General features: G+C 43.5%; 5 protein-coding genes across 5 annotated transcripts; 2 read left to right on the plus strand and 3 right to left on the minus strand.

Annotated features, from left to right (window-relative positions):
* Positions 1-1,411: 1,411 nt before the first annotated feature.
* Positions 1,412-1,819, minus strand: PHALS_12652 (40s ribosomal protein s26; the record flags this gene model as incomplete). The annotated part of the gene is made up of 2 exons (XM_024728242.1): positions 1,412-1,610; positions 1,695-1,819. 2 exons carry the CDS (start codon positions 1,817-1,819, stop codon positions 1,412-1,414), a joined length of 324 nt encoding a protein of 107 aa, XP_024578739.1.
* Positions 1,820-2,740: 921 nt separating this feature from the next.
* Positions 2,741-3,715, plus strand: PHALS_12653 (nadh dehydrogenase; the record flags this gene model as incomplete). Its single annotated transcript, XM_024728243.1, has 3 exons — positions 2,741-2,854; positions 2,940-3,401; positions 3,476-3,715. 3 exons carry the CDS (start codon positions 2,741-2,743, stop codon positions 3,713-3,715), a joined length of 816 nt encoding a protein of 271 aa, XP_024578740.1.
* Positions 3,716-3,930: 215 nt separating this feature from the next.
* On the minus strand, positions 3,931-4,855 carry PHALS_12654 (uncharacterized protein; the record flags this gene model as incomplete). Its single annotated transcript, XM_024728244.1, has 4 exons — positions 3,931-3,960; positions 4,031-4,108; positions 4,258-4,375; positions 4,440-4,855. 4 exons carry the CDS (start codon positions 4,853-4,855, stop codon positions 3,931-3,933), a joined length of 642 nt encoding a protein of 213 aa, XP_024578741.1.
* A 936-nt stretch (positions 4,856-5,791) lies between these two features.
* PHALS_12655 (uncharacterized protein) lies at positions 5,792-6,138 on the plus strand (the record flags this gene model as incomplete). Its single annotated transcript, XM_024728245.1, has 2 exons — positions 5,792-5,809; positions 5,884-6,138. 2 exons carry the CDS (start codon positions 5,792-5,794, stop codon positions 6,136-6,138), a joined length of 273 nt encoding a protein of 90 aa, XP_024578742.1.
* A 1,466-nt stretch (positions 6,139-7,604) lies between these two features.
* Positions 7,605-7,859, minus strand: PHALS_12656 (uncharacterized protein; the record flags this gene model as incomplete). The annotated part of the gene is made up of 2 exons (XM_024728246.1): positions 7,605-7,637; positions 7,704-7,859. The coding sequence occupies 2 exons, from the start codon at positions 7,857-7,859 to the stop codon at positions 7,605-7,607; spliced, it is 189 nt and encodes a 62-aa protein (XP_024578743.1).
* Between the last annotated feature and the right edge of the window lie 3,344 nt (positions 7,860-11,203).

Consider the following 11,203-nt stretch of genomic DNA (forward strand, 5'->3'; position numbering starts at 1 on the left):
GTTCGAGCCCCCCAGCGGACAAAATCGTAATCGTACCAGACATGCAACAAATGTCGGCTAAATGCAAAATATTACCGACAACAGCCAATAAGGACTTCGGGATGGCGACTCGTACAAGAAAAATCAAGAATTTAAATCAAGAAAATAATACCCCAGCGGAATGAAGCAATATAATACCTTAGTCAGGGCCGAGTAGGTATAGCCGTGTAACAAGATAATACATAGCAACTTTCAACTGAGAAATGCGGTGACAACGCAATTGGGTGCGATTTTACGAATAATCTGTCTCGATCACAAACTACGAAGCATGTGTTCTGATAATGACAAAAGCACACGTCAGCTCCTTGTCATGTCTATATAGTTCCTCTGGTGAGACATAACCGCGAGGACATGATAATGCAAAATTCCTGGGGCAAGACCAGCCACACCCAGTACGTCCTTCTCGAAGTACTCATTGCAGTAAAACTTATATCACATGAAGTTGGCGATATTGACCAATAAGGTCAAGACCACGGAACATGGTGTGATTTGGCTTACAGTAACGACAAATTAGATCTTGCGTTGCTAAAAGTATGATTTGCCGCATGTCGCGATGGTGACGCCACAAATTGATGAGTGATTCAACGAATTACGATCGCAATAGTCATTACGCATGATCAGTAAGTTAGGAACTGTCACCAAACGAAAATCGATATGTACGTTAGAGGAGAGCGATGGTCTAGAAACTTTACGCCTACGCGCTAAGCTAGGTTGCGAAAAATTCACCACCACTTTGCTCTTAATCTCTTCAGTCATATTTTATCAATATGATCTATCCTCACCATGTAACGAAAACTAATTAACGATGAGAATTTGTCATCGACTCTTTTCTCTGAGCCAACGTTGTCATAATTTGAAAATGCTAAGCGGCTCTTCGCCATTCAAAATCGCGTCAAGCAATTTAGCGTCCTCTATAATCCGATTTTTTCGGCATCATGACTTCTGGTAGATTTGACGTCGCCTATCGATTAAAGAGTCTCAGTTCTGACGACCAAATCGATATAATGCAGCCCTAATGCGATGGGCAGTTTAAACTTAGCGGACAGTGTACCGCATTCCAATACTTGAAGAATACAATTCCATAAGCACCGGCCTGCAACGAATTTGATTTGCTCACAAGAAAATGTCAACGGAAATAAATAAGCAATGCAAGCTAAAGTGTCTTAAGTTGGAGAAAGAATGCTGTGTTCATTGTACGCAGAGTGACGAACGTGTCCTTAACATGTCAGTTACCTCCTAGCATCCTATCAAAATAGGCTTCAGCTTCGTTTCAAATATCAACTTGATTCGAAAATGACCTGAATATGCAGCGAGCTTCCACTTTAAGACTGAGCTAAGCTGTTACATAAGTTTTGCAGAGATCGCGCAGCAATTAGGCACGTTTAGGAGCAAAACGACGTGGAGGTGGAGTACGGCTCTTTCGGGCTTCAATCGAGCGACCACGCACAATACGCTGGTGGATAGCGGCTTCCACGCAATAGTAATTCTTAATGTAAATCTTGGGCAACGCGTAAGACTCGTACACAGACGCTTCCTTTAAATCACGAATTGCCGACTGGTCCACGATGTTTCTGGAAAGTAAACATCATCACAGTTGGTAAGTCTTCGGATATGATATACTTCACAAAATAGCGTTTGTTTTAACGCATACATACCGCACAACAAAGCGCTTAATAGCCTTGTCTTTTGGAATGAGCTTGGCTGTGGACACACAGTGTACACGCTTCACGTGGCCACGGCCCTTTTTGTTACGTCCATGGTTGCGGCGCTTCACGGTCATGATTGCTCTTTTCTTTTCTCCAACTATTACTTAAACCACGAATCACTCGCTGGCTGCCACCACTTTGCTCGAACTACATGATTGGGCAAAGATTACTTTATTTTAGCGAATCAGTGTCAGTAATAGTAATATCAAAAGCTTTTGTTTATAATACGTATATCAATCGTTAAAGAAACAGCGCTGCTCACCCTTCAATACATTATATATATCTTAAGTAGTCTAGACGGAATGTTCAGCAAGCTCACTTAGTTAGAAAGAACAGCAGATAACACTGTGATAGCTTCTAAAAAAAGGGGAGGGTGCTGGTGACTGATCGCGCGCAAGAAGGTATATTTATTTCAAGTGCTTCATAATCTGCGGAACGGACTGTTGTAATAATGTCAGAATGGTTACAAAATATGTCTATACGAATTTATACTCAACATACGCATAGATCAATGCAGTGCAGAAAGTCAAAGTACTGGCCATCGCAAGCGCCAACTCCTTTCGCCTTAACACGGTCAAGACACGCCCGATAAGCATTCAGCGACTGCTCGCATTTCGGCTCGCACCCTTTGCGAATCGCCGGCATCACATCGACAGCTTCTTCACCTGACTACGACACAAAGTAAACAATTAACACAGTATAAATGAACGATGCATGTAAGTTAATGTCAACAGATTCACGGACCATTCTGAATTCCGTCCGAGATTAAAAAAATGGGGGTAATTGTAAAAAGACCTCTACTAAAATAGCCAATTAAAATCAATCTGCTAAAAGTAAAATTAAATCTTAAATTTGCATTAGTATTAAGTCCCAAAAAACTTTTTCCTGATTAGGTAAACCGATTTTTGTTCACAAATTTGACAATTGTAATAAAGGCGGTGCTGACCGCACGTTCTGGCGGTCCGTTTTAACACGAAATAGCACACTCCGTAGTCATGCTCTCTCGCAGTGTGCGTACATTTCGTGCCGCAATTGCACGACGTAGCTCTCGCTTAAATACTGCGGCGGATTTTCACTCTTCCAATGCCGTTCAAAGCAGTTTTGTGCAGGTAGTGTAGTCGAAGATACGACTATTTTATCGGAAGCGTTTAACATTTCGCAATTTCTTTCTTCGCTTATCTCTCCACTATACAGCACCGTGACACGGAAGAAAACAATGCTGATACACCATTTGATTTCACGCCTGAAAATTACGAGCGTGTCCACGCCATTTTGGATCGCTACCCGGAGAACTACAAATCGTCAGCTATTATTCCGCTGCTAGACCTAGCGCAACGTCAACATGGTGGCTGGCTTCCACTCGCCGCTATGAACAAGGTGGCCCGCATTGTGGACGTCAAACCTATCCAAGTCTATGAGGTTGCCACCTTTTACACCATGTTTAATCGTGAAAAGGTGGGCAAGTATTTTATCCAGCTATGTGGAACGACGCCCTGTATGATTTGTGGTTCCGAGGAGATCAAAAAGACGATTGAGACGCATCTTGGGATTAAAGAAGGTGAAACTACCAAGGATGGGAAGTTTACGCTGCGAGAAGTTGAGTGCCTTGGCGCGTGTGCAAATGCTCCTATGGTGCAGATCAATGACGACTTTTACGTACGTACACATTGCATTTAAAAAACAGTCTCATGCAGAAAAAATTTCTGACAACCTTTTGGAAATTGTTATAGGAAAATCTTACGCCCGAAACGACGCGCGAGTTGTTGGACGCGTGTAAAAAGGATGCAACGCCTCCTATGAGTAAGTGGGGCAGTTTGCCGATGAATGGTCAGCTATCTTGCGAAGGTCCGCAGGGCAAGACGTCACTTAAGTGGGAGAAGCCACCTGGACCAGGTTTTCGAATGCGCCCAGATGAAGACCTCAAGCCTAAGATTAATCCGAAGGATATAAAAGACGCCATGCTGTACTAGGCCATTTCACTGCAATCTTTAAGTATCTTGTCGACTAACAGACTACATATAACTCGGCAGGTCTTAATTTTGGTAATTCAATAAGGAGCATTATTCCGAAAATAAAAAAAATAAATCTCAAAGGTTCTCAAAATTTTGCTCTCATCAATTCCAAGGACTTCAGCAGCACGCGAGTATTTACTTAACGTCACGTAATAACAGTTTAACAGCGAAGCTCAGTGGAAACGTCTAAGAAACGACAAGTCCTGAAGCAAACAATTTCTCAACAATCTAATCTTTCAACGGAATATCTCATCTTGACTACTCATTTCTTACCACTATGTTGCGACTACAAAACTCAACTGAATGGCCCTTGTCACACATACGACGCGCTATTTCCTTGGCAGTTTCCCGCTACTGAACAAAAATGATACACTTGCCAATGCTCAAGATGGCGAATATATCCAACAACGCCTCAATTTTATTTTCGCGAGACTTCCACTTTACGCCAGAGATTGAGATAAATACGAGTGCATAAACCAAAGATATGCTCCTCCAAATACTATTCGTTGTAGAAATGGCGGCAGAATTACAAGTAACTGCAGTACGACACCCCATGACCACATGAACAGATACGGCAACGTAAGCCAGTGCCACACTGGCCACATTCCAACAATCGCACTGACATAACAAAACAACAATCAACTCTTTTGTCTTGTAGAAATCTAAACAAATATCGACTTACCATAATCCTGATGCTAGCATAGATGCCATCATTCCATGAGTTGCCGTCTTGGCACTCTCATACCGAACGTGTTCTCCTCGTATAATACTGCGGTACACTTCAATGTAGCAGGCAAACCCACCAAGAAGTGTTCCAAAAATAATTGACAAATGCACAAAATTGCGATTCGCAGTAGACGAATGCAAAATTTCCGAAACAAAATTCACTTCGTACATGCCCAGACAAGCTACGACAAATAGTGCAACAGGCCAGATCTTATTCATCACAACACGCATCCAACTCTCGGGATTTAAGCGCCGTGATGCTAAATTATTTGGTACCATTGGATCTATTTCTGTCACATCCATCTCATCATCAGAGTTTCTACCTCGCTGTATTTGATGGTGACGTTCCTTGATCTCCTGCATGTGCATCATCGTAACTGGTTCTTTTAAATTAATGTCGATTCTAGATTTATTAGGGAATCTTCAAATTTTGTCAAAGCTGACCATATTTGACAATTTGCTGCAAATTTTAGCTAATTACATGACACTATCGTCACAGAGAAGCTCTTCAGTAACAAAGAACTAACTAGTAGTGATGGTAATGATAGGATTTCGTCTAGGAGAGTATTGTGGATGCACGGGCTGCTCGCCCCACATTATGCACTAAAATAAGGTTTTTGCGTAGAACAGATATGTAGTACTATTTCAAAATATATAACGCACTAAAGCAGAAGAGAAAAATAAGCATTATTGCCTAAAAGGCTTTCAGTTCCGCTGTTGGGTGAAATGTACTCACCTGCTCTCTGTACTTTAGTTTACGCGGACTCTTAGGGTCAAAGATTCTTATGGATAACGTGCGCAGCTACGCCATTCCAAGTAATAGCTCTTGTTTAGGAAAGCCCCAGCCAAGTGAAGATAAAAGCGCAACCGCCTCTGATCGCGAATCAGCATATTATGTCCGCCCGTGTCTGTCAGGCAGGGGCAAGGACAATCTATGAATCAGGTTTATCGGGTGCGATCAAATTACTTGTCCTCCGTCAAGGGGGCAAGAATTGACGGACAATGTCGTAGAGTTAAAAATTATCCTCGCCACAACGGAGGCAGAACCTTACCTATAGGATATATATGTTTACCGAGGTTCTATGTGCAGTGGCGTCCAGCGCAAAAGCCTTCACGCTCACTTCACCTCGATTAAAGAAGCGTTGGGTGTCACGGTGAACGTGAAAAATTCACTTTCATGTCGCATAAAACAGTTGAGATACGGGCTGTATAGACTTCTTAAACGCAGCAACGACAACGAGCCGCAGCCGATGTTCATAGGGAATAGCGCGTCTTTTGCTATCGAGAAGTATTGTAGTACTAGATGCGATGCTTTGGCAGTATCAAGTACTCACATTTATGAGACTTTTTCTCTCAGTGATTAGAAGAGAAAGCAAATGTGATCGATTGGCCTTTCTTAGACCGTCCTGCGCCAGCTGAAAATGAACAGAATTCTGTTGGACCTCATGGAAGTCGAGGCCGATGGAGCCAGCACAGAGGCAAAGCTTTCTAAAGAAAGTGAAGATCTGAGCCGAGGGTTTGTTAGTGGCCAACATCAACACCACGCACATACTGAAGGTCTGATAGATTTTGAATTCTGTGGAATTACACGTGACGAAGATTTTGAGTTTCAAAGAATATTACGGGGTCCTACCGAATTGTTGAAGGGTCTATAAAAGTTATTGGTGCATTCATGAGCTGTGATAGCATGAACGTTTTCGCATTCAAATTCGATTTTAAAATTTGATCACACTTTTATGATGACTTGGCCGGAGCGTTATGAGATATAAATCATGGTAGATATCATCGGTTGACGCGCACTTATCATTTTGTAGACCTTTGGTGAGTCCTGAATCCATCTGTGCTGAGAAAGAAAGCTGAATCTGACAAAGCCGCTTTTTTGTGTTGGGCATGGGATGCCTAAAGTGATAAGCAATGATGTTGCTGAGTGTCTTGAGCACAGATCAAAAGGAATATGTGGTAGAGACACGATGACAGGATGAATATGAAAGTGGTGTTCGTTCATTGTAGTTTCCAGAAAGTATTAACGAAATAGTAGCTGTACTTCGTGGGCATCAGGTGCTACGTGTGGCTTCACCTGCTCGCTGATGTAACGTTAATGGAGTCGAGCACATTTTTGGTCGCTTGGGCAAGAGCAGGTGAGGACGTATATATTCGAGACGCAAATAGAAGGTTCATGATCATTAGGCGTTATGAGTTGGCCCACTTTTGTCACAATACAACGGTGTCCGTATTACAGGTTGCCGCGCTCACAATGTTAAGCAGTGAGGCCCAGTGAAATTTATTTAGACTTTGTAAAGCATTGTAAGTCTTTTTCATTTACTCTGTCAGAAATCTCCATCGGCCAAAATATTTCCCTAATAGATATTTGCAGATTTTGCTTCTAGACGGCGATGTCACCAAGATGAAACGGTTTGAACCTGAGGGAAAGTCGGAGTTATGATACATCGTGAAAGCGTCCATTTTTGAAGAAGCTTGCAGAGCACAAAGCATGAAAAGGGTAACGGCTATGTTGAAGAATCCTATTAATTACTTTCGCTCCAGTTAGAATAATTACGATGGGGGTCACCAACTGCCAAGGTTTTCAGATTGAGAGGTGCGTTTTGAATCGACTTGGCCCCTGAAAAAAATATACACGACGTAACATCTCAATTGCCTTGAGCAAGAAGACTGTGGGTGCATTTTCCATGTGAAGCTCAAATCGGGGCTAGAGGAACAAGGTAAGTCCCCCCACTTTGCGCCAAAAAGTGTATCTTCTTTTAAGAACCTTATACTTATTGAGAGTGCTCTTTGAACCTTTGCCCAGGTTCATAGATCTTGATAAGGGCGTAGCTCTCGCGGCCGACTGCCTACGAGCTCTATTAATAAAGGTATCCAATATAATTTTCGATCAAAACGGTCGCATTTTCTCTTCAATTATGTACCTGGTATCTGTATGATAACCGAGAGAAATATAGTCAAGCCACTCCTAGTTGACGGGACTTTTACCGAAGCTGAGGTGGTCCTCAGCTTCGCTTCACCTATGCATGAGTTGCGCATATCGTGCCTGTTCCCTGCGGCAGAAAGTCTTGTAATACAGAGATCTGGGAATGGCAAAATATTATATATGTCTTGAGCGGGCTCAGCAAGCGAGGCCTGCCGTTGTGGGGGCGCCCTATCGAAAAGACTGATGGAGCAGCTGCTTTGACTTTATCACATCGTGATCCAGGACTATATCCACCGGGTATCGCCTTGCACTTGGTAGCAAAACCATCATACGCCCAGTCTTTTGGACAGTAGTCACGGCGCGTTTTTGAAGGTTCAGCGTTCGACATTTTTCATTCATTGTTAATTTGTGTGTGATTCGTATGCAGGCTGCATTAATGCTCTCGGTCATAGCTTTGCGTGCTAGGTGCAAAATCCTCATTTGAAGTGAGATGGAATCAGGACTCTGCTACGATTGTGGCCGGTATGGTATCAGAAATATTTCCAAGAAGTATAATTGGGCAGCCATCAGTAATCAAATCATAATGCCAGCCTCAGATCAAATTGCTTCATGGTGGCGGGACTAGCCTAGCCATTCGAAAGTTGGGGTGAAGCCCCGATTCAGATTATATAATATATACGGCAATACGAGAAATCTTATTTGCCATTCGCAGCGAAACTGTGTTGATGCTGCGCTGCGTATATTGGCCCCTGGTCAGTTTATGCTACGAGCGGCGTATAGCCAAGCCGGCGTGATCTGATACTGACAAAGCATACTTCATAGTAAGTAGCTCCACTTCATATATTCAAAATATCATTTCTTCAGCCTCAAGCTGGCAAGCTTCAACCGCAATTATGCGTTGATGCCTATCGGCATTAGCTTTAAGTAGAGCGTAGTCTTCGACAAATGCCGAAGCGTTCTTGTCAGCAGGCGTTGGTTGGGCCAGATTGAAGAGGGCCAGAATCTATGCAAACATTACGCTTTCTATCACAACCTCTCTTGCTGTCTTTATTGTACAAATGCAGCAAAATTTTACATTCTCTTTAAAAAAGAATGTTGACCTTATTGTTTAGATTCGCACTATACTTGTGAGCAGTAAATGTTCGACCAAGCCACTTCCTTATGTATGAACGAGCAACACTGACCAATGTACGCTGTCCTTGAATTTCGCTGTGTCTGCCTGAAGACTACGCCCCCATGATAATATACAGAAATTTCATCGGTTTACGAAGCATACACTCGAGGACTGCTCTTACGTTTGATGTGGTCTTCCATATATGCTCAGCAAGGATATGGGCAGAGTCGTCGTCCGATATAATTATATGCTTATACGAGCCGTTCCATCCGACTGGTGAACATCGATGAAACGATAGATTCTACCCGGGGCATAATAAGTCACTCTCAGCATAACCTGATCATGTACTCACCGCAGTAAAATGTTGCGCCGTCTCGCACTATCAGACGATGTTGTCTTTCAGCTCGACTTAGGGCATTAAGTATTGTGTGGTAAGTGCATACTGCCTATCATAAGCATGCATGTCCCGCAACTTACCGTTGGTCTATTTCACACTTAAAGTCGGCGTCAAGTGGGAAGGCTGACTCTATCTAATCAAAACGCAAACTTCTCCTCTCTGTCAGGGCCATTGCTAGTAACGCAATAGCTCCCCGACCAAGCCTGCCATTCGTGGCAGATCTGTCACCGCGTCATCATACTACTTCACAGAGAGTAAGAGAGATATGCGTTATCGTTCAGAATTGATCCACTATGTTTACCTTGGTATCTGCACATAGGAGTAGATTACTGTCTCGCCACAAACTTAAGCAACTTTGCATTCCGCATGGTGAAAGCCCCGCAAGGTGATGCTGAGTTAGCAGTATCGCTACGTCGTGACACGATGGGCGATTCAAAATATCGTTATAGATTAAACGTCAACTCGCGAGTTATGGTCGCATGTCTCCACTGGCTTCGATCGGGAGTTTGCGGCATAAAGCATCGTAACGAAGTCGAACCCAGGATACCCCGACATATTTTGCTCTCGTCCGTCCCGCTTAAAGTAAATCGGTAAGGACTTAGGTTGCGGTTGGCTGTTCCTTTCTAGCAGAGATACACTGCTTACTGCATAAGATCGCTACTTTCACAGATGTAGTACCTCGATAGCTAATGGAGAGCTTTTTTCTTCATCAAGATTGCTGACATCCATCATATCTGGTATAGAGCCTTCTCCTTCCGCACTTCAAGAGGCCTTCGCGGCACGATAGAATTTCTTCATAATCAAATGAAACACACTACAACGAGTTTGAGTAGACGCGGACGGTCTCCACGCATGCCACTCCTGTACGGAGAGTTGGTTACATTTGCTTCTGGGAGAGGATCTACCGCAAACCCGTATTCCAGAGCACTGTACTTCTGTATACCACTCTATCCCTCTCTTGTTAGGTGTTGATAGCACACAATACACCTGACTTAGCGATATAAACACCCGTGACATTTGTCGCTTTATCACTTTCGTTTTTAAAAAAGACCAGACTCGCAGAATCCTACCTTGGAGTCCGCTAACGCAACATGTTTGCTTTATGTAGAGCATGGCTGAATTCTTGGACATCCCATCTCTTCTTGTGCAGAGGGAGCGGTTTTTCGCTACTCGTAAAGGTTGCTCTGAACGATGCAGTGCATTCATCTACCGGCTATACACCGTTCTATGTAAACGGGCTTGTTAATCTTCGCGTCTCGCAGACACCTCCAACCCATGGCTTAGGGCTTGGGTGGGGAGGAATAGCCGAAAAGCTAGCTGATCTCAGCCCCTTAAGTGATATGGAACTCCATGACAAGCTTTCTGGCCGCTTGATATCACGGATGCATTGTTATGCATTGAAGGATGATCTCCTTTACTAAGAAGTTGCACATGGCTTCTAGCCGAGGAATTTTATTCCCCATAACGATGATTTGAAAAAGTGGATTGTGTACGAGACGTATTATACACCGGCGGCCGGTAGCTTTGGTCAAAAACTAACGGTCTGTCACTGCCCAATTCAGGTGCCCGCATGTACCAGTGGATTGCACTATAAGTAACAATACACCACGTTTTTCAGCGCGTGAAGAGCGCTCGGATCATGCAAGTGTCACTGCAGAGTTTCCCTGATTCTTCTGTCAGCCGGTCTCGACTTCAACTTCGGTTTCTTGTGAATGCTGATGGTCGCAACGAAAAGCTCGTGTTTGTCTACATACTCAGCAAGATGGTTCACATCGCTCCATGTAGCAATTCCATCGATGACAAAGATTCGGCTAAATTGCTCATTGATCACGTTTTTTGCAATCACGGATGCCAGAAGCCATCGTCTCTGAATGTGATACACAATTCACGAGTGGCGTTCTGGAAGAATTGTCTCGAACTTTTGGCACTTGCTTGGATATGTCCACGGTGGTACACTCGGAGACCTATGAGCAATCAGAACGTGCCGTCAGTGATGTGTTGAGAAGAATTTGAGCGTAAAATCCTGCAGAAAGAAGTTTGTTGTTACCATTGGTAGAGTTTTCTATAAGCATTTTGGTTTATATATCCACGGAATCTACGCCAGCTTCATGAGAGGCGTGCGAGACCCGCAGTTAGCGACTTGTGCGATGGGTGGTGTCATTGATGGAAGTGGGAGAGAAGCGCGGTAAATTGTCGCCTCCCAAATTGATACAATCAATGATGCGAATATGACACTTAAGGTCAAGGACGCTCTGGACTCATACGTCATGAGTCGTATAACTT

This window comes from Plasmopara halstedii (genome assembly GCF_900000015.1).
Source record: "Plasmopara halstedii genome assembly, contig: Scaffold_650, whole genome shotgun sequence".
Lineage (NCBI taxonomy): Eukaryota > Oomycota > Peronosporomycetes > Peronosporales > Peronosporaceae > Plasmopara > Plasmopara halstedii.